At 43.1% G+C, this 23,141-nt stretch overlaps 1 protein-coding gene across 6 annotated transcripts in view; it reads left to right on the top strand.

Annotated features, from left to right (window-relative positions):
* OGDH (oxoglutarate dehydrogenase) overlaps positions 1-23,141 on the top strand; it is a 481,583-nt gene that overhangs the window by 420,501 nt on the left and 37,941 nt on the right. For 2 of the 6 annotated variants that reach the window (XM_063667354.1, XM_054494718.2), the window contains exons 4-6: positions 86-188; positions 8,749-8,793; positions 19,180-19,295. In XM_063667354.1, the coding sequence (XP_063523424.1) occupies positions 86-188; positions 8,749-8,793; positions 19,180-19,295 (264 nt within the window). Of the gene's footprint in view, positions 1-85; positions 189-8,748; positions 8,794-19,179; positions 19,296-23,141 lie in introns of those variants that run through there. The other 4 variants (XM_054494721.2, XM_054494719.2, XM_054494723.1 and 1 more) reach the window with 4 other exon arrangements.

Raw genomic sequence — 23,141 nt, 5'->3', positions numbered from 1 at the left:
TTTACTTTTTTTTTACCCCTTCCCTCTTTTTTTTTCTTCTGTCCTTTTGTGTGTGTCCTTCCCTCTCATCGTTGCCCACTCATAGATACGAGGGCACCATGTAGCACAGCTGGACCCCCTGGGGATTTTGGATGCTGATCTGGACTCCTCCGTGCCCGCTGACATTATCTCATCCACAGACAAACTTGGTGAGGGTCTGAGAGCAGTCAGCTGCGTTGCTTGAGCTCCTCTCGCTGTGCCACTACCTGTGGTAGCCAGGATGTCCAGGCAGGAGGGAAAGGCTCTTAAGTTTCCTTTCATTCTGATCACTTGAAATTTATCGGTATTGTAGCCTTAGTGTGTTTTGGGCAAGTTATTTTTATCTTAGTTTTTCAGCCAGATTGTTTAAGTCTCAAAATTTGAAAATAAAATTTTGGACAGAAAGGTTTGTGGCACAGGGAAAAAGCTTGTCCACCTGGGGCAGGTGGATCAGAAGCACTTCAGAGTATAGCTCATTTGGCTTCAGGTTTTCAAATGTCAGTGCAGCACTGCCTTCAGTGAGGCACATACATGAGGCCTTGCTCAGGAACTGCTGACACAGCCATCCTTTTCTGAAGCCCAGTGTGGCCTGCCCTTGACTGGAGGCCATGTCCCTTAGGGGACGAATTCTAGAGCAAGTTGTGCAGTTTGGGTCTCCTGATTTGTAATTGCTGGTGATCACACTGAGGAAACTTTGGAAGGCATTCCCACAGCGTCAGGAGGACAGGGCCTTTGGGAGGTGCATGTGTGGAGCACACTGGGGTTCTGTCACGGTTGCCAGAAGATAGTCCCACCTATACCCTCTCCTCCTCATGAAGTGAGGTGGATGTTGTGGCTGGGCTCTCACCTGCAGTTGCTTTGCAGAGTTAGTCTGCTTTACGTCACTGTGCTGCTAACCTGTACTAAAGAAATGATGATGTGACTAATTTTTAAATGGCCAGGGTGTTCACAATAGGCACTGTGCATGCTGATGAAATTGATGATCACTTACCTGCCTAATACTGCTCTTGGGATGGGTACGAAATTAGCCTCCTCACAGCCACTTTTGGGGAATGGTACAGACAGTCTCTAAGGCTCTGCAGTGCCCAGATATCTTTATAGGCATTACTAAGTTATGTCTAGGGTATGAGGCATTAATCATCAAACATCATTGACTTTGGAATTGGCATTGATGGTTTGTAATTGTTTTTTTTATACCAGCCCTTTAGCGGATTTAGGAAGGGAGTTTAGAGAAATCCTCTTGAATTTTATTGATTAAGGCCAGTTCAGATGGTAGACTGGGCATGAGTTGAACCCTGTTTTTTCATTCCGTGGTGACAACTTTGTGCTCCCAAGAAGAGGGCCTCTCTTTGCAGTGTCCCAGGAGGTCTTGGAGCCTCTTCCCTACTGCTCACCCCTTAGTATAGCGATCCTCCCTGCTGGCACCCCCAGTCCCATCACAGCCTGTCTGCCCTGTGCCTCTCCAGCCCCCAGAGACTTCTAGACCTGTGAGATCCTCTTCAGGTGCTCAGAGCAGGCCAAACTCCCCAGCTGGTAGACTTGCTGCTCCCTGATGAAGAGCACAGGGACTTGCATCTGGAAGCCACCTCTTCAGAGGAAAACCTCCCTCTGCATTTAGGCAGGGTAGGGGAGCTGTGGAATGCTCATTTTCTTTTTTTTTTTTTTTGAGACGGGGTCTTGCTCTGTCACCCAGGCTGGAGTACAGCGGCATAATCTCGGCTCACTGCAACCTCTGCCTCCCAGGTTCAAGCAGTTCTCCTGCCTCAGCCTCCTGAATAGCTGGGACTACAGGTGCGCACCACCACACCCAGCTAATTTTTGTATTTTTAGTAGAAACGGGGTTTCACCATGGCGGCCAGGCTGGTCTTGAACTCCTGACCTCACGATCTGCCCACCTCAGCCTCCCAAAGTGCTGAGATTACAGGTGTGAGCCACCGTGCCTGGCTGGAATGCTCATTTTTTACAAGCAGCAAAACATTCGAACAGGAGAGGAGCAGATGAAGTGACTGACTCTCCCTCTCCTTCCAGAACCTGCATTGTCCCAGCTCTTTGTCCCAACTGTGCACGTTAGTATAACCAGGGGAGCTCTAAAGCTCTCCTCTCTTCCCCTTCAGACTAATATCAAGAGGGGCCACACCTTGGTAAACCCAACCCAGCATAGTCTTTTAAGGGTGAGAAACCCTAAGCACTGTCAACATACACACTAATTTCCCATCTCATTAGTGGCTGAGGCAGGGCCAGAATCTGGGAATCTCTTCCCAGGCCATCACAAGGTCTTACCATATATTTCACTCTGGAATAGTGTCCTCAGTATTTCTGTGAGGTTTGTGGTTCCAGATTCAGCAACAACATCATGGTGAGGATGAGAGGACAAGAGGACTTTATAAACCAAGAAACTAAAACATACAGAAGTGGCCCTAAAGCTTCCTGGAATCCTTTGAGGAGGAAAACTTCTGACCTCTCTGGCCAGGAGCTCTTTGGAACCACTGAGAGAGAGAGTCAGGGAGTAGTCTCCACGTTTCAAGAGGAAGGTGCATTTTAATCCTGTGGATTTGAAATAGTGTGACCTAAAAATCTCACTAAAGTCTTCAGGTACAAAAAATGGAAACCGCGTAAACTTGTTAAAACATTTGTATTTGTAGGAAAATTGGTCTCGAACTCTCACCCTTGATGTATGCAGGTCTTCAAGAAAAGAGCAGGTCAGATGTGACCGCTCTAGACAGTTTGTAGAACACTTCAAGACCCGTCATCTCATTTGAACCTCAGAGAGCCTGGACTCTGGAGCCACACTCCCTGTATTTGAATCCCAGCCCACTATTACTAGCTGTGTGACCTTGGGCTAGTTGCTTAACCTCTCTGTGCCTCATCACCTCATCGGTAAGGCAGGGGTGATGGTACCTACCTCCTCAGGTGGTTTCAAAATTGAATAAACTCCTTAAAGTAGTGCCTTGACCTTAACTATGCTCCAGGTGGGCTTACTAGCAATCTTTTGAGACGAGTAGCTGCCAAACTCTCTGATAATAAGATAAATTCAGAAACTGAGAGGTCAAGCAAAAAGACCAGGAACACACAGGAGTTAGTGGTGAAGACTGTCCTGTAGCCAAATGATAAGGAAGCAGTGTAGCATCTAGTGCAGGAATTTGCAAACTAAGAAGTGAGGACTCTCTATGGGGGATGTTTGGGGCCCAGGAGAACTGTTTGCCAGCTTAGGAATGAGGCAGTAGAAGGGGATAGGCTGAATGGCAACCTGGTGACCTGACCAGTGTGTAGACGGGTCAGGGACTGTTGTGTAGTGGTGTCCTGTGTCACATGACTATTTCCCCAGAGCTAGGATTCTTGCCATGCCTCCGCTTAGCCGCCCTTCCCACCTCCCTGTGGATGCAGGCACAGTTTCTCTCTCTCCTTGGGGAAACAGGCTCACAGCAGTGATCATACCCATGTTGGAACATAGCCTTTGGTGCTTCCGTCAGAGCTTGTTCTGTCTTTTGTTGGAAAAGCTCCAGGTAGGGGGCAGTGATGGAGGGCAGGAGCCGTTGGCAAAGCCATTCATTCTCAAAGGGCACTGATGATGCTGCCCTGAAAACACTCTGCCAGCTGAGCACCTGGGTGGTTGGCCAGTTTGGTCTGCAGTGCAAGCAGGGAATTCTGTCCACTCTGAGTTTTTTAATAAAGCGGAATATATGCTATAGTTTCCACTGAGCTGAACTTTTATGACCATTTTTGAAAAGTTTGGGAAATCCTGGCTTAGGGCACCTGTCTTCACTTCTCAGAAATTCTCCTGGTCCCTGAACTAATAAGGAAAGATAATTAACAAGTAGACTCTTGCCAGTTAGGAGAGACTGTACAGACACAGAACCTCCTCAGTAGCACCGGAGTGTCAGGATTTACCATCAGATGTTATGGACACACTCTTGCCCTCAGTTTTATCTTTCAAGTGTAGCATGATAGAACTTGTTATGAATACAGCAAAAAAATATTGTTGAGATGGTAGGGCCAGTGGTTTATTATTATTATTATTATTATTATTATTATTATTATTATTATTTGAGATAGAATTTCGCTCTTTTGCCCAGGCTGGAGTGCAATGGCGCCATCTCGGCTCACTGCAACCTCCACCTCCCGGGTTCAAGTGATTCTTCTGCCTCAACCTCCCAAGTAGCTGGGATTACAGGCACCCATCACCACGTCTAGCTAATTTTTGTATTTTTAGTAGGGACCGTGTTTCACCATGTTGGCCAGGCTGGTCTCGTACTGCTGACCTCAGGTGATCCACCTGCCTTGGCCTCCCAAAGTGCTGGGATTACAGGCATGAGCCACCACACCCAGCCTAATTAAATTTTTAAAATTTAAATAGAGACAGAGTTTCACCACGTTGCCCAGGCTGTTCTCAAACTCCTCTGAGCCACGGCGCCCAGCCTAGTAAATTATTTTCATTAACAATTTTTAAAATTAATTTTAGAACAGTTTCTCAATTATGTGTGGATTATGTTCCATAATTGTGCAGGTGATGGCTGGAACGGAGATAACTTTTTTTTTTTTGAGATGGAGTTTCACTCTTGTTGCTTAGGCTGGAGTGCAATGGCACGACCTCAGTTCACTGCAATCTCCACCTCCTGGGTTCAAGCAGTTCTCCTGCCTCAGCCTCCCAAGTAGCTGGGATTACAGGCACCCACCACCATGTCCAGCTAATTTTTTGTATTTTTAGTAGAGACGGGGTTTCACCATATTGGCCAGGCTGGTCTCGAACTCCTGACCTCAGGTGATCCACTCGCCTCAGCCTCCCAAAGTGCCGGGATTACATGTGTGAGCCACCGCACCTGGCCAGAGATAACTTTTTAATGAAGTGTTAAAGTTAGGGGCCAGTTTCCAGGTAAATCTCCAGATGCCCATCATAATTTGTGCCAGACTGTACTATAAACATCATTTCCCTGGGGAAAGAGGGTTGAGAGTTCCAACATGAGATACTTTATTTTTTTATTTTATTTTATTTTTAAAATAGAGACAGGGTCTTATTATGTTGCCCAGGCTCATCTCAGACTCCTGGGCTCAAGCAACCCTCCTGCCTTGGCCTTTCAGAGTGCTGGAATTACAGCAGTGAGCCACCGCACCCAGCTGACACGTATTAAATACACATTTCTCTTCACTCACATTCCATAGTGAGGTTCCTTGACAGCAAATTTGCAGATCTGGAGAATGAGGGACCAACCTCACGTTATAATATCCCTGAATGGATCCAGTCAGAGTGGGAGGTAGTGGCAGCCCAACGTCTTCTGGTAGGAGGGCTCCTAGGGAGGCTTTTTCCACTGGCTCTTGAAGAAGGGTCATCAGTTGGGGTGCCACGGTAGATATGGGTGCATATTGCAAAACACTAGAACTAGGGTATTATCAATGGAAAGGTCTAGACAGTAAGGCCCACTCATTTGCCTAATTAGAAACAGTTAGAAACTCTTGCTTAATTAGAAATTCTTGCCCTCCGTTTTTTCTTGCTGTTGTTTGGTTTTTTTTTATTATTATTTTTGTTTTTTGAGACAGTCTTCTGTCGCCCAGGCTGGAGTGCAGTGGTGCAATGTCAGCTCACTGCAACCTCCACCTCCCAGGTTCAAGTGATTCTTGTGCCTCAGCCTCTCAAGTAGCCAGGATTACAGATGTGCACCACCATGCCCGGCTAATTTTTGTATTTTTAGTAGAGAAGGGGTTTCTCTGTGTTGGTCAGGCTGGCCTTGAACTCCTGGCCTCAAGTGAGTCGCCCGTCTCAGACTCCCAAAGTGTTGGGATTACAGAGGTGAGCCACTGCGCCTGGCCCAATTTTATCTTTCAAGTGTAGCATTTGAATTAATTTCCCACTTAAAAATGCCATTGTCTGTGGTTTCGGTATAAATTCTGTAGTATAACTTTTCACAGTGACAAAAATGATTGAGATGTACTTTACTGGGTTTTTTGTTGTTATTGTTGTGTTTTTTGAGACAGTCTCTTTCTGTAGCCCAGGCTGGAATGCAGTGGCACGATCTTGACTCACTGCAACCTCTCCTCCCGGATTCAACCATTTCTCCTGCCTCAGCCTCCTGAGTAGCTGAGACTACAGGCGTGCGCCACCATGCCAGGCTAATTTTTGTATTTTTAGTAGAGACAGGGTTTCACCATGTTGGCCAGGCTGGTCTCGAACTCCTGACCTCATGTAATCCACCTGCCTAGGCCTCACAAAGTGCTGGGATTACAGGCGTGAGCCACTGTGCCTGGCCTAATTAAATTTGTTTTTTTTATTTTTATTTTTATTTTTTTTTTTGAGACAGAGTCTCGCTCTGTTGCCCAGGCTGGAGTGCAGTGGCAGGATCTCAGCTCACTGCAACCTCTGCCTCCGAGGTTCAAGCAATCCTCCTGCTTCAGCCTCCCACATAACTGGGATTACAAGCATGTGCCACTACGCCCGGCTAATTTTTGTATTTTTAGTAGAGATGGTGTTTCACCATGTTGTCCAGCCTGGTCTCAAACTCCTAAGCTCAAGTGATCCACCTGCTTTGGTCTCCCAGAGTGCTGGGATTATAGGCATGAGCCACCGCACTCAGTGAGATGTACTTCAATGTGAGATTTAAACATAATTAAAAGAGAATTAAAAACCAATTGTATAAATAAATGGGAAGAAAGTGTGAAACTTCTCTCCCATTTACCATTGATGTTTACAAATTGCTAATACCATTTTAGGAAATGAACTTGAGTTAAATAGTTAAAAAGTCCATTTAAAAGTTGAAAAATGTGGCAAAATGTCAACTACTTAGCTCTTGCCTTTCTCTGACAACCTGCTGTCATTAACAGCACAGCGAGTCATGACAAAGTTTCCACACATCCTCCTGACCTTCCAGGGCTCTCCGGTTTGTTCCTTTGATGGCTGAGAAAAATAAGCTAAAAATAGAGTTGATGTTTAATTAGCTTTTGTAATTTCAGAGTGATATAGAGCAGTTCATTTAGTAAGCATTGATTGCTGTGTGCAGCGTGCTGTGTGCCACAGATAATCGAGGAGCTGGAGATGAGGTTTCCTAAGTGACTCGGGAGGGCGGGGCCAAGCTAAGAACATAACCAGGGTGGTTGAAGCCATGGGCGATATGGTCACCCTCAAGGAGAATGAAGCTGGCCAAGCAGACGTGACATTTGAGAAGATTCTTTGGAAATACCCAGAAACTGGTAAACTGAGTCCCCTAGCTCCCAGCGTCACATTCCTGCCTCTGTGCTTCACTTGGAAGTACTGTGGCCAAATCTCCATCCGCTCCCTCTCTCCTCCCTCACAGCACCTGCACTCTTCAAGAAGTAATTTACAATGCTTCAAAGCACTCAGGTGTTGGAAAATCTGTGTGCTTTCTGTAAATTGTGACAACCAGAATATCTTCTGTTGTTCTCTTCACTCTCCTCTTCTTTGGTTTGTGTCTTTTGTTTGCCTTTTATTTTAAAAATATTAAAAAGTACAGATAAAAGTAAGAGCATTCACCTACTCAGTACTAAGAACGTAAACATTTTACCACATTGCCTTTAGATTTTTTAAAATGGATATGGTATTTAAGGTTCCTTTCGAGGCCCTCCCCTGTGTAGATCCTTACCTGGAGTCTCCAGGGTGACTAACATACACCTCACTTATGGCATCTTGACATGGTCTCATGTCTTGGTTTTGAAGATTGAAGGAGAAAATTTAAGATTCTTCATCCTTGCCTTAAGCAAAATATCGACTTTTAGATATTCTGTTGTCTTAAGAGCCACTTGGCTCTGAGTTCTTCAGTGGTTGTTGTTCCCTGGGAGAAGGAGACAGTATGGCTTGCCCAGGACTGGAGAGCTGCAGCCCCTGTCACAGCCCTAGGAAGCAGGCCTGTTTCTTGGGGTCTGAGTCTGACTTCAAAGGAAGCACTCGCTGGCCTTTCTCTGCACTCCCAGTACAGGGAACATACCCAGTGACAGCACCCTGAGTGCTCAACCGTCAGCCTCTCTGTGTGCCTGTGTTACTGCCTACCTTCCTGACCCCATCCCCCAGGCCCACACGCCCAGACAGTAAGGGTCAGAAGCATGTTTTGTGTATCCAAATAAATGTCTTGATTTCACCAGTGGCTCAGAAAGCTGTTATGTATAGTAGAAATCCAATGAAAAGTTTACAGGTAGAAGGAAATGTACAGCTGTGGAGATGTAGCTGTGGCTCTTGGGTTGTTTTCAGCTAGCAAGCTCTTCTTTTCTAGTTTGCCTTCTTGAGATGGGAGATCAAGGACTCCTTCCATTCTTTAGAATTCTTCAAAATCTTACGGTTTAGAGTAGTCTGCCGCCTGAATCTAGTGCTGAGAAATGTCTACTCTAAAAATCAGGCTTTTTCATTTTCTTTTCCTCAATTTTCATCTCAAAGTAGTGACTTCCCGGGAAAGTGCTGTTATCCGCCACTTCTTGAAGCTAAGGAGATGAGGAGCTCTCAAACGACGCTGCCTGATGGCTTTCCATTGTCAGGGTGCTAACCTCCCCTCCTTCTGATTCACCTTATTCCAGCTGTTCTATGAACCATTTCCATGTTTAACAAAATTGACCCCCTGACCGTGTAACCCACCCACTTCTCCCTTGATGTGTGTGTGTGTGTCCCTGTGATGGTGTCTGTGCTACCTGTTACTGCGGTAATGGTGTAGGGTTTTGGTGTTTGGGTCTTTTTTAAACTAACTCTCACCTGTCTTTTTCCTTCTGCGCTCACCCATGATACCCCACTCTGCCTCTCAGATCTTGCAGTTTTCAAGGAACGACTTCGAATGCTAACAGTAGGAGGTATGAAAATAATGAGCCTTTCGCCTTTTCAGAGTTGAGGACTTCATTTGAATAGGATGTGCAACTTTTCCTAGCATGCAATATGGGGAAAGTTGACACAACTTCTGTCGCGTGTTTTTAAGTTTGTTAATTGTTCTGAAATGTGTTTTTCCCTTCATTTAGTTATTAACCAATAAGTAGAGCTACTTATATGGTATTGTTTTGTTTCTGTTCATGTGTGTTTCAAAGAGCACTTTTCATCTTCACATGTGCTTCATCGCTTCACTGTGAGCTTCCATCTTCAGCATAATTCACCTTTAGCTGCTGCCGTAGCCAGCTGGGCACATGAAGCCATGTTCAGCTCTGCATGGTGGCTTGTCCTGTCTTCCACATTTTGTGCTGAGGCTTTGACTGGACTCTGGATTCTTCCAGATTCTTCTTCCTGGGCATTTTGGGCAAGATTTCCAAAATGTTTTATGTTTGAAGGCCAACTGAAGTATTAATAAAAACTTACCGAGAACTCTTAGTGACCCTCGGTTGGGCAAAACACATTTGAGGAATCCAGAGTCGAAATGCTGGGGGATCATCAGCCTGTTGTCATCCACCCTGGTGGCCAGTCTCTTCTTTACACTCTGGCTTCTCTAAGCAGTTATCTTTTTTCTCCTTCTTCTAATATCTGTGAAACTCTACTTTTTAATTACACTTTTTATTTTGAGATCATTGTAGATTCATATGCACTTGTGAGAAATAACAGTTCTGTGCCCTTTGGCCAGCTTCCCCAATGGTAACATCTTGAAAAGCTATAGTACAACATCACACCACTACACTAAATTGATAAAGTAAGACTCTAGACATCCATCACCACGAGGATTCCTCCTGTTGCCCTTTTATGACCATATCTACTTCCCTCCCATCCCAGCCACTACTTGTATTCCCTGGCAACCACTATTTTATTCTCCATTTCTGTAATTTTGTCATTTCAGGAATGTTATAAATGTGGAATCACAGTATGTAACCTTTGGGGATTGGCATTTTTCAGTCAGCATAATTTTCTTAGAGATTCATGCAGGTTGTTGGTGTGAATCAATACTTTGTTCCTTTTTATTGCTAAGTAGTATTCCATGGTGTGGATGTACTATGATTGTTTTTAACCATTCACCTGTTGAAGGACCTCTTCATTGGAATGGATTGTTTCCATTCTTTGGCTAATAGGATCTTTTGCAGAGCAGAAGTTTTTAATCTTTTTTCCCCCTCGTTTCCTACCTCAGCTTCTATGCCCTAAGTTTTTAAGCTTGATGACATCCAGTTTATTAATTTTCCTTTTATGGATTGTGCTTTTGGTATGAAGTCTAAGAGCTCTTTCCTTAGCCCTAGATCCCCAAAATGTTCTCCTATGCATTTTTCTAAAGGTTTTGTAGTTTTGTGTTTTACATGTAAATCTATGATCCATTTTGAGTAAATTTCTGTGTAAGGCATTTAGATCAAGATTCTTTTATTGTTCATTTTATATTTTTGTGTGTAGATGTCCAGTTGTTCTGGTGCCATTAGCTGAAAACTCTGTCTTTCCTTCATTGAATTGCTTTTGTACTTTTGCCAAAAATCAGTTGGACTTATTGGTGTGGGTCTATATCTGGATTTTCAGTTATTTTCGTTTGTGTGTCTGTTTTTCCCTTGATACCACAGTGTCTTGATTACTGTAGCTACTAAACTTTATTTTTCATTTACAAAATCGTTTTGACTATTCAAGGGCCTTTTCCTTCTCCATATAAATTTGAGGATAAGCATATCTATGTCTACATATACCTTGCTGCCATTTTGATAGAAATTGGCTTAAACCTATATATAGATCCATTTAGGGAGAAAATACATTTTTACCATGTTGTCTTCCAATCCGTGAACATGGTATGTCTCCTCATTTATTTGGATCACTGAATTTTTAATCAGCTTTTTGTAGTTTTCATCATATACATTGTGTATATGTTTTGTTATATTTACACTTAACTATTATTTTCTTTTTTAATGTTGGTGTCCACATATTCATTGGTAGTATATAGAAATATAATTGATTTTAGCGTTTATGTTGCATTCTGAGATCCTGATGAACTCATTCTAGGGCTTTTTTTTTTTTTTTTTTGTAGATTCCTTAGGATTTTCTATATAGACAGTCATGTCATCTGAAAATAGGAAGTTATTTCATCCTTCCCAATCTGTGTGCCTTTTATTTCCTTTTCTTGCCTTATTACAGTAGCTACAACTTTTAGCACTGTGTTGAATAAGAGAGGTAAGAGTGGATAGCCTTATGCCCTGTTCCTGATCCAAGGGTAAAAGCATTTAGTCTTTCATCATTAAGCATAATGTTAACTGTAGATTTTTTGTAAATACTCTTTATCAAGCTGAGAAAGTTCCTCTGTATTCATATTTTTTCTGAGTTTTAATTATGAATGTATATTGAATTTTGTCAGATGTTTTTCCTGCATTGATATGATCTTGTGATTTATTATTATTATTTTTTTTTTTTTTTTTTGAGACTGATTCTTGCTCTGTCACCCAGTCTGGAGTGCAGTGATGCAATCTCAGCTCACTGCACCCTCCACCTCCCAGGTTCAAGCAGTTCTCCCACCTCAGGCTCCCAAGTGGTGGGGGCTACCAGTGTGCACCACCACGCCCTGCTAATTTTTGTACTTTTAGTAGAGGTGGGGTTTCACCATGTTGGCTAGGCTGGTCTAGAACTCCCGACCTCAGGTGATCTGCCCACCTCACCCTCCCAAAGTTCTGGGATTACAGGCATGAGCCACCACACCCGGCCGATTTTTATTCTTTAATGTAGATGATTTAATGCTAATGTAGTGGATTGTATTGATTGATTTTTGATTATTCAACCAGCCTTGGATTAGTGGAATAAACACCATTTGATCATGGTATATAGTTCTTTTTATATGTCTTTGTATCTGTCTCTTTATATATTTTGCATCCATATTGATGAGGGATATTGGTCATTTTCTTTTTTTGTGCTATCTTTGCTTTTGGTATCAGGGTAGTTCTGGCTTCATAAAATGAATTGAGAAGTGTTTCTCCTATTCATTGAAAGACATTGAATAGAATTGGTGTTAACTCTTCTTCAAATACTTTATAGAATTTTCCAGCAAAATCATTTGGGCTTAGAGGTTAGTTTTTCACAAGGTTTTTATTTATTAATTAGATTTCCTTATTAGCCATTAGCCATAGGGCTTTTCTAATTATCTGTTTCATATTGGGTGAGTAATGGTAGTTTGTGTTCTTCTAGAAGTGGTTTATTTCATCTAAGTTGTCAAATGTGTGTAGTGTTATTTATAGTATTCCCTTATTTTTGATAGTCATTTTTTAAATTTCTTTTTCAACTTCAAGAAAAGGAACAGAATCTTCTTGATATTTGAAGGATCTGTATCGATATCCCGTTTCATTCCTGATATTGGTCATTTGTGTCCTCTTTTTATTTGTCAGTCTTGTAAGAGATTTGTCGATGTTACTAATCTTTTCAAAGAACCAGTTACTTGTTTCATTGGTTTTTTTCTGTTGTTTTGCTGTTTTCAATTTCATTGATTTCTGCTCTTTATTATTTCCTTACTTCTGCTTATTGGCTTTTGGCTTGTTTGTTGTTTTTCCCTCTTTTCTAGGAATGGGAACTTAGATTATTGATTAGAGACTGTCCCTCTTTTCTGATGTATTTACTACTATAAATGTTTCTCTCAGTACTGGTTTAGCTGTCTTACAAAGTTTGATATGTTATATTTTCATTTTCTTTCAGTTGTTTTTGAGGCAAGGTCTTCTTGCTCTGTCATTCAGGCTGTAGTGCAGTGGCATGATCACAGCTCACTGCAGCCTCTAATTCCTGGGCTTAAGTTATCCTCCCACCTCAGCCTCCCAAGTAGCTGAGGCTACAGGTATATGCCACCATGCCTGGCTATTTTTAAAATTTTTTATAGAGATGAAATCTCACTGTATTGCCCAGGCTGGTCATTATTGTATTCTTTGTATACCCCTTGATATTTTGTCTTTGGCCTTTGGATTATTTAGAAGGGTGTTATTTAGTTTCCAAGTGTTTGGAGATTTCTTGTTACCTTTCTTATTATCGCTTTCTAGTTTGATTTCACTGTGGTTGGAGAATGCACCCTATATGATTTGAATTGTGCTAAATGTGTTGGGTTTTTAAAAAATGGCCCACCATATTGTCTGTCTTGGCATATGTTTCATGAGTGCTTGAAAAGAATGCTACTGTTGAAATGCTATTGTTGGGTGGAGTATTCTCTAAATGTCTGCTAGAGCCAGGCATGGTGGTTCATGCCTATAAACCCAGGACTTTGAGAGACTGAGATGGGAGGATCACTTGAAGCCAGGAATTTGTTGCCTGGCAACATAGCGAGACCCCTATTTCCACCACCACCAACAACAAAATTAGCCGAGCATGATTGCGCATGCCTATAGTCCTAGCCACTCAGGAGGCTAAGGTGGTAGGATCATTTGAGCCCAGAAGTTTAAGGCTGCAGTGATCTATGATTGCACCACTATACTCTGGCCTGGGTGACCCTATCTGTAAACTACACACACACGCGCACGCACACACACACACGTCTGTTAGATCCTGTTAGTTAATGGCTGTTGAGTTCTGTATTTTTGCTGAATTTTTGTCTAGTTTTTTAGTCAGTTATTGAGAGAGGGGTATTAAAGTCTTCAGCTATAAATGTGGGTTTGTCTCTTTCTCCTTTTAGTCCTATCAGATTTGGGGTCACTTGTTTTGCAGCCCTGTTCTTTGGTGTATACACATTTCAGATTGCTGTATCTTCTCAGTAGATTGACCCTCTTACCATGATGGAATGTCCCTTTTTGTCTCCAGTAATTTTCTTTGCTCTGAAGTCACTTCATCTCATTAATATAAGCCACTCCTACTTACATTTGATTAATGTTTACATGATACATTTTTTCCTCCCTTTACTTCAACTTGTCTGTATCACATTTGAAGTGAGTTTCTTGTGGATAAGCATATAGGTGGGTTTTGTTTTATATTTTTCCACTCTTCTCATAATCTCTGTCTTCTATTTAATATATTTAGGTCATTTATATTTAATGTAATTATTGGTATGTTAGGGCTCAAGTCTGCCATTTTATTATTTATTTTTTGTTCTGCTTTTCATTGCTTTGCTTTCATTTTCCTGTGCTGTGGATTTTTAAACCCACATTTAAAAAATTTTTTTTAATTATGTATAGTTTGTGGGTTTTTTTGTTTGTTTTTTTTTTTTTTTTTGAGATGGAGTTTCGCTCTTTCACCCAGGCTAGAGTGGTGCAGGGGCGTGGTCATGGCTCACTGCAACCTCTGCCTTCCCATTTCAAGCGATTCTTCTGCCTCAGTCTCCTGAGTAGCTGGGATTATAGGTGCCTGCCACCACACCCAGATAATTTTTTTGTATTTTTAGTAGAGGCGGGGTTTCACCATGTTGGCCAGGCTGGTCTTGAACTGACCTCATGATCTACCTGCCTTGGCCTCCCAAAGTGCTGGGATTACAGGTGTGAGCCACCACGCCTGGCGTGTTTTTGAGTGTATCCTTTTATATAGCATTTGTAGTAGTCGTTTTAGGTATTACTACTTTATATAGACATAACTTATCATCTACTAGTGTCATAACTTTTCAGTACATATTAAGTATGGAAACCTTACCTCCTTTCATATCTCTTTACCGTCCTGCATTTATAATATAATTATCTTAGATATTTTCTCTACATACATTTAGAACTTCATCAGACAGAGTTATAAGTTTGCTCCAACCATCAAACATAATTTAGAAGACCCAAGAGGAGGAGACTCTGATGTATTTACCCAGATTTTTGCTTTTTGTGTTCTTTCTTCCATCTTGGTGTTCTAAGATTCCTTCTTTTATTGTTTCCTTTCTGTTTAAAATACTTCCTTTGGCCAGTTTTTTAGGGCAGGTCTGCTAGTGACAAACTTAGTTTTCCTTTGCCTGGGAACCTCTATTTCCCCTTGATTCCTACAGGACATTTTTGGTGGATATAAGATTCTGGTTAGACATCATCCTTTTTCCCTTTTCTTTCAGCTCCTGCAAAGTGTTGTGCCACTTCTTTTCTTTTCTTTTCTTTTTTTTTTTTTTTTTTTTTTGAGACGGAGTCTCACTCTGTTGCCCAGGTTGGAGTGCAATGGTGTGATCTCTGCTCACTGCAACCTCCACCTCCCGGGTTCAAGCGATTCTCCTGCTTCAGCCTCCTGAGTAGCTGGGATTACAGGCACGCACCACCACGCCTGGCTAATTTTTGTATTTTTAGTAGAGACGGGGTTTCACCATGTTGGTCAGGCTGGTCTCGAACTCCTGATCTCGTGATCTGCCCCACCTCGGCCTCCCAAAGTGCTGGGATTACCGGCATGAGCCACTGTGCCCTGCCTGTAGCACTTCTTTCTACCCTCCATGGTTTCTGATGAGAACTCCTGTCATTTGAATTGTTTTCCATGTAGGTAAAATGTCACTTTACAACAACTGCTTTTAAGATTTTTTCTTTGATTTTGTTTTTCAGAAGTTTAATCATCATGTGTTTTGGCATGGATTTCTTTGAGAATATCCTGTGGATTCACTCAGCTTCTTGAATCTGTGGGTTTCGTCTTTTACCATATTTGGGAATTTTTTAGCTAAGTACCTTTTCAGCCACCCTCTTTATTCTCTGCTTCTTTGATTTTATCCATTTATATATATGTGAAATCTTTGATTATACTGTCACATGTCTCCTGAGGCTCTGTTCATTTTTTTATTTTCTTTCTGTTCTTCAGATTGGTTAATTTCTGTTGTTCCGTCTTCAAATATACTGATTCTCTGCCCCTCCATTCTGCCATTGAGCCTATCCATTGAATGTTTTTTGATTTTTTAAAAAATTTCTATTTGGTACTTCTTTGCATCTTCAGTTTTTGGCTGAGACATTGTAATTTGTAACTCACTTTTAAAAATTTGTCTCTATCGTGTTTTTAATTGCTCATTGAAATTGTTTGGGCCAGGTGCAGTGGCTTATGCCTGTAAGCACTTTGGGAGACCAAGGCAGGCAGATTGCTTGTCTCAGGAGTTCGAGACCAGCCCGGCCAACAATGGCAAAACTCCATCTCTATTACAAATACAAAAACTAGGCCGGGTGCTGTGGCTCACGCCTTTAATCCCAGCACTTTGAGAGACTGAGGCGGGCAGATCATTTGAGATCAGGGGGTCTAGACCAGCTTGGCCAACATGGCGAAACCCCGTCGCTACTAAAAATACAAAAATTAGCCGGGTGTGGTGGTGCACGCCTGTAGTCCCAGCTGCTCTACTCAGGAGGCTGATGCAGGAGAATTGCTCAAACCCTGGAGGCGGAAGTTGCAGTGAGCTGAGATGGTGCCATGGCACTCCAGCCTGGGCAACAGAGCAAGACGCTATCTCAAAAAAAAATTACAAAAACTAGCTGGGCGTGGTGTCGTGTGCCTGTAGTCCCAGCTACTCAAGAGGCTGAGGTTGGAGGATCACCTGAGCCCTGGAGGTTAAGGCTGCAGTGAGCAGTGATCAAACCACTGCACTCCAGCCTATGCGACAGAGTGAGACCCTGTCTCAAAAAAAAAAAGAAAAAAGAAATTGTTTGATGATGACTCTGTTCAAATCTTAGGCGATTCTAACATATTGGTCATCATGGTGTTGATGTCTGTTGATTGTCTTTTCTCATTCACTATGAGATATTCCTGGGTCTTGTTATGAATTATAGTTTATTGAAACCAGGACATTTTGGGTATCGTGAGAGTCAGGATCTTATTTAAATCTTCTGTTATAGCAGACCTTTTGTAGACACTGTTCCCCACTGTGGTGGGGGAAGGGGAGGGCACCACCTTGTTATTGCCAGCAGAGGTGGAAGTCCTTCTCCCACTCAAGTATCCACCGTTACTGGGATTAGGGGAAGGGGCTGATGCATTACCTCCCAGAGAGGAGGACATTTTGGATTCCCTCTTGGGCCTTCGCTGAAACCTCTGTGATGGGGTTGGGTGCTAGGGCCCATTACAGCCTGGTGAGGGTGGGGTCACAGTGTTTTCTCTGGTATTTGGCTGTAGTAGAGCAATTTTTGTCTGAAAGTTTTTTGTCTTGATAGGCTACCTCTTTCCTGGTCTTTTGGTAGAGAGCAGCTTTTGTCGGGCTTTTGTTCTCAAACACACCTCTTAAAGTTTTGGGGTTGCTGGTTCTTCTGCTCCAAGTCTGCGGTATTTGAAGCAAAAAAGAAATTCCAGGGAACTCCCTGGTGTGTTTTGCCTTGAGACCTCCCTAGCTGGTGTGCCTTATTCTCTCCACCTTTCAGAGTTGTCTTACAATTGTTTTGCATATAATGTCTAGAATTTTTAGTTGTACTTATTGGGGGAATAGGGAAGAATATGTGTACTCCGCTTTCACAAAGCACTCATATGTAGATTTAGTTTCTCAAATAGCTAAAGAACTAAAAGTGTACCAGCAGTTCTGAGGCTCAGCAGAATAGCCCAAGAACTATGAACTCAGGATGGTAGAAGTGAAAGACCATCACATGGTGAGGTCAAGGGATGTCTGTAGGCCCCTACTTCACAGGGTCTTCATGCTGAAAGATTGCAACCAATACACAGCCCTTATCTGGGGGCATACACTGGACCGATTAGTTTCACAATCAAAATATTTCCCAACAAAATGTACACTGTTATTGTGGTACCCAATCAGCTGCACCTGGCCTGAGTTTTTTAGTCGGGAAAAATTTCTCAAAGATGATTCTGTTTTTCCTCCATAAATACTATAGGGCAATTGCCCAAAAGCCAGGCCATAAATGGCAAGAGCCACGTGCTTCACCTAGGCCCAAGTGGTTGCTGTGCCCTCAGTGTTGACAGACTAACAGGAGGGAATGGGTGGTCAGGCTTAACTAAGCCACTACTACCATCACCACCCTCCAGGTTAAAAAAAAAAAAAAAAAAGCCAGATTTGCTTTGTTTTAATAAAACAAACAGGGCTTGGAAAATGTAGAGTTTGCTTTTAAGACTTAAAAAACAAAACAAAACAAACAAAAAAAACCTCTCCTAAAGCATTAGATAAATAAAGGCTATAGTTCCCAAACCATGCTTGAATCAGAATCACCTTGGGAGGTTCGGGGGCCCACCCTGAGACTCACTGGTTCAGTACCAGGGTTGGAGCCTAGAAACAAGCCTTTTTATAAATCTCCAAGGAGATCAAAATACACAATTGTGTTTGCAAACTACCACCGTTAATCCCGTGCTGGACACTTATGGCTCCTTTTAGTCTTAATTTGGCCAGGAAACAATGAGAATATTTCATCAGGTCTAGTCAGATGTTGGAGACTTTGCAGAATACCAGTTCACTGTGCATTCCTGGAGCCTGAGAAAATGCTGATGTAAGGTACTCAAACGCTAGTGATTCTTGAACTGTGCTTTTTGCCGTACTCTAGCTGATATATTATGTCAGGAGAGATGCCAAACTGGATAAAAGAATATATGGTGTCATTTGACAGTCTTCCTCTTTGATACAGCAAGATAAAACAAGCATATAATGCCAAAGAAAGAGCTCTTCCAGTATTATTCTTTCTCAGACTGAGATGCACTTTCAGGTGAGGTGGTGTCTTCCCCCACAGTGCTGCAGTGAATATTAGTGCTGACTCAGTTGGTTCCCGCTGAGTGATTGGAGTCGGGAGAAGGGAGGGTTATAACTGTGACTGCTGAGTATTGCCTACAGAATGGGCTCAGAACACATAGTTCAGGAATTTCAGGAGAAGACGACGGTCCTTAATCCAAGGCCGGGGGCTGTTTGCACGCTGCTTTGCTGCCCTGTGGTGCACCCTTGCCTGGAGCTCCAACAGACAAGTTGACTTCTGGTGACTGTTTCTCCCTCACTTCTTAGTCCCCCTCCCCCCACTTTTTGACATTCACCACAAACATATATTATTGTCATATGATCTGTTCTTCTATATCAGTTCTTCATTTTCTACTTTAATTCCTCCTTAACTATTGTATTGATTTTTGATTGACTTACCCAGTGCCTTTTCATGGACCTCTCTTCCCACCCCCAAAATTGGTTATCTTTGGGACCTTGAAATAAATTTGTCTCTAAATTATGAATAATTGGTGTACTTAACTAACATATGCATAATATGAATTTTATTGTAACTTACCTGTCATACTCTAATAGCCTCAGCTTCTATTTATTGCTAAAGTTTGTGTTTCTGGCTGTAAAATATTACTTATTTCACATATATCAGGGGCTTTTTATATGATTTTTTTCTTTTTCTTCTCTTTTTGCTCCCCTGGGGAGTTCCTTCCCCTTTCCATAAACTGTGGTCCCTGCATGGCCGTGCCCCGTCCCTCCTCATCTGGCTTGTCCTGCCCACATCGCCCTGCAGGGTTCTATGGCCTGGACGAGTCTGACCTCGACAAGGTCTTCCACTTGCCCACCACCACTTTCATCGGGGGACAGGAATCAGCACTTCCTCTGCGGGAGATCATCCGTCGGCTGGAGGTAAGAACAGTTTCTGGAAAAATCTAGTGGACTTTTTAAGAACTTGTATTGGCAGGATGGCTTTGAGACTAGTTTTATTTTTTTTCTTTGTCCTATCTTTTTATTTTATTTTTTCTCTGGGACAGAGTTACTGTCACCCAGGCTAGAATGCAGTGACACAGTTTGGCTCACTGCAGCCTTGACCTCCCAGTCTCAAACCATCCTCCCACCCCAACCTCTTGTATCTGGGACTACTGGTACACACCACCATGCCCAGCTAATTTTTTTTTTTTTTTTTATAGTAGAGATGAGGTCTTGCTGTGTTCCTCAGGCTGGTCTCAAATGCCTGGGCTCAAGTCATCCTCCTACCTTGGCCTCTCGAAGTGCTGGGATTACAAACATGAACTCGTCTGTCTTTTTAAAAATTGTAAGGGAAGGAGGACTTTTGTGGCTATTGTTGCCATTTTATAGATAGAAACCAATGGTTTTGAGATCAGCCATAGACAGGGGAAGTAAACTCTGCTTTCAGATCCCACTAGGAGTTTATTACAGATGGTAGGAGAGTCACTTCAACCCTGAGGGACAGGCCGCAAGTCAGGGGTGGCTTCCTGCACAGCTCAGTGTCAGGGCTGCTGAGTGGTGGCCACTCTTCTTCCCTCTCTCCCTCTGTTCCTCTCATCCTTGTGTTTTGTTTCATTTTTTTCCTTCTCTCTGGACTCAGTACTAAGTCTGCCAGGAAATTCTTTCATGTACACACATAGACAGTGGCTAAGAGTTGTGGCTCTGCTGTTAGGCTACCTGTGTCTAGTTCTTCCATCCTGGGCAAGTCATAGCCTCCCTCAGTATAAGGGTGACTTCTATGCCCATTGCAGAGGGGAGAATGGATTTGATGAGAGGTCCATGCCAAGAGTTGGCTATTACTGTTACTTAATGCTTTTCCTGGTATTCAGAGCTAAAGGATCAAGGTTAAAATAAACTGAGGAAATACTCTGGAATGGGGACCCTCAGAATTGAGTATATAGATCACCTGGGGTCCTGCCTATCATGCAGAGTCTGAATCCTGACATCCCTAACTAACCCAGGTTGAACCACACTGGCCATCAGGGCTCTCTGAGGCTGTTCCTCTCATGGCTGGACATTAGAACCACCTGGAGAGCTTACAGAACTGATACCCAGGCCACAGCCCAAGTCCCCTAAATCAGAAGCCCCCAGCACCCCAGGGATTAACGCTTGCTGCCGCAAGTGAATTTTAATTTAAAACTCTCTTGTCAGTGTTTCCACAGTTGGCTGCACAGTGGCTTAAAAAGATCTGAGTGTCCAGGCCAGGCACAGTGTCTCACGTCTATTGTCCCAGCACTTTGGGAGGCCGAGACAGGTGGATCACGAGGTCGGGAGTTCAAGACCAGCCTGGCCAAGATCGTGAAACGCCATCTCTATTAAAAATACAAAAATTAGCGGGGTGTGATGGTGGGCTTCTGTAATCCCAGCTACATGGGAGGCTGAGGCAGATAATTGCTTGAACCTGGGAGGGGGAGGTTGCAGTGAGCAAAGATCGTGCCACTGCACTCCAGCCTGGGCAACAGAGCAAGACTCCATCTCAAAAACAAAACAAAACAAAAAAACTGAGTGTCCAATGCTGGCATTTTCTGTAGTTTGTGATGAGCATCCTGAAGTATTGTCAGCATCTCAGCTTGGAGCTTGCTTCACCACCTGCCTTCCTCACTTGTGGAGGAGAAAGGGGTAAAAACCAGAACTATGTGCCAGCATCAGAAGCTTGTGGCCAATGGGATGTATTGGGCACCAGGGGGGAGTGATAAGGGTTAATCCAAGAAGAATGAACCTTTAGGTCCTTCCTGTCGCCTTTATCTGCACCCGCATCACCACACTGACCATAGTTTCTAGTTCTGCCTACTAGCCACATGGTACTGTTGAGCACTTGAAATGTACAAAATATTTGAATGACTTTTTAAATGTTGAAAAGATAATGTTTGATACATCGGGTCAAATAAAATAGGAAAATTTCTTGTGGGTTTACTAGAAAAACAAATTACATATGTGGCTCACATAATGTTTCTGTTGAATGTTGCTGATCTGTGAAGTTCTTATGTTGCCTGGACCCCCCACAAATGGCACCCCATATAGCTTCTCCAAGTGGCCCTACCCCGAAGTTATTTCACTGCTCATGTGTTCCACCCAGTTCCTTCAGTGTATTTTCTGTTACAACAGCCATCTGGTGATACCAGTCTGTGCTGAGAGCAGTCGCAGCACTAGTACCTTTTACCTCAGAGGAGTCCCCTGTGGGGAACCTGGCAGCTTTTTTTTTTTTTTTTTTGAGGCAGGGTCTCACTCTGTCACCCAGGTTGGAGGGCAGTGGCACAATCATAGCTCACTGCAGCCTCAACCTCTGGGATTAACCGATCCCCCTACTTCAGCCTCCTGAGTAACTGGTAGTTACTCAGGCATAGGAGTGCACCACCATGCCTGGCTAATTTTTGTATTTTTTATAGAGATGAGATCTCACTGTGTTGCCCAGGCTGATCTTGAACTCCTGGAGTCAAGTGATCCTCTTGCCTTCGTCTCCCAAAATGCTGGGATTACAGGCATGAGCCACTGCTCCTGGCCCCAGCAGCTTATCCTTAAACATGCTCCCACATTGGAAAGCTCCCATGCAGTCACTGTCTCCATAGCACATCACAGTGTCACCTCTCAGGGGCCTCTTCAGCACCTTCCTTCTCAGAGAGCAGAATGAGGGGCGGAGGTATTGATGTCCCTATGGCTAACTTCCTCTCTGAATCTTGAATCCCAAGTAGTTCCGATTTCATCATACGAAGGGGGTGGAGGGCCTGAAGCACGTTGAAGGGCTGCCTCCCTTCCAGTCCAGTTGATGCCAGAGCCCTGGAGTTGGCTCTTGTTGTCTGAGATGGTTGGACCTGTACCCAGGAGTGTAAAGCTATACGCCCTCCTGGCCCCAGAGCGGCCCCAACTTAGAAGACTCCATTTTCACAACAGTTTACAGACATTTGCATAAACTTCTCATCACCCTGCCTGATGGTGATGCTTTATTTACATTTAATGTGTGTGTATGTTAGATTGGTGATATAATCAGACAGATCTTAAGCTATTGATCACGTGACGTGGTGGTCAATTTGTACCTTTTTCAAAAATTAGAGGAAATTCAACTTACTGGCTTCCTAAAAATTGTCTCATTAGAGGGAAAAACAAAGAATCAGCCCCTGAAACTTGCTGCCCTTTTCTCCTGGAGACAGGGCCAAGAACAGGGAAAACACAACATGATCTATTGGCCCGGTAACTACATCTCCAAGTTAATTGCTAAAGTAATGCTGATGTTGGAGAGATACTGATTTCTAGAGTTTTTAACCCAATAGTTTCTTCTGTCCAATAATGGAAATTCTGCCACTGTCAGGTGTAAAAGGGAGAGAGGAAAGGCATGGGCAGAGCCTGGGTAGCACAGTTCTGCCAGCTCTGTAATTGGAAACAGCAGTAGTGATGAAGGGAAGAGTCCTTCCCTCACAGCAGCCCTTGCCAGTGGGTCATTTGGGGTCGTGATGATGAAGAAGGGACAGATAGCCAGTTACTGGGTTTGCAACTCAGGCACGGACCACATCCAAAGAGGGTGGGTCTTCTTTGAAGGTTCTCATTAACAGCCACTCTGGGGTTGGCCATGTCTTCTTGAATGGGTTTCTGCAGAAATGTAGTTTCTTCTGCTGGTCAGTACATTGAGAACTATGGATCCCCAAGTGTCTGTAAAGGTGAGATGGGACAGTGCACTGATGTTGACTCTAAAGTTAGGGATTAGGGGGCCCACTACACCCTCTTCTTGTATTTTTTGTGCATCTAATTTAGAAG

This window comes from Pongo pygmaeus, chromosome 6, assembly GCF_028885625.2.
Source record: "Pongo pygmaeus isolate AG05252 chromosome 6, NHGRI_mPonPyg2-v2.0_pri, whole genome shotgun sequence".
NCBI lineage: Eukaryota > Metazoa > Chordata > Mammalia > Primates > Hominidae > Pongo > Pongo pygmaeus.
The sequence above is the reverse complement of the archived record's forward strand: the minus strand, read 5'-3'. Positions and strand labels throughout refer to the sequence as shown.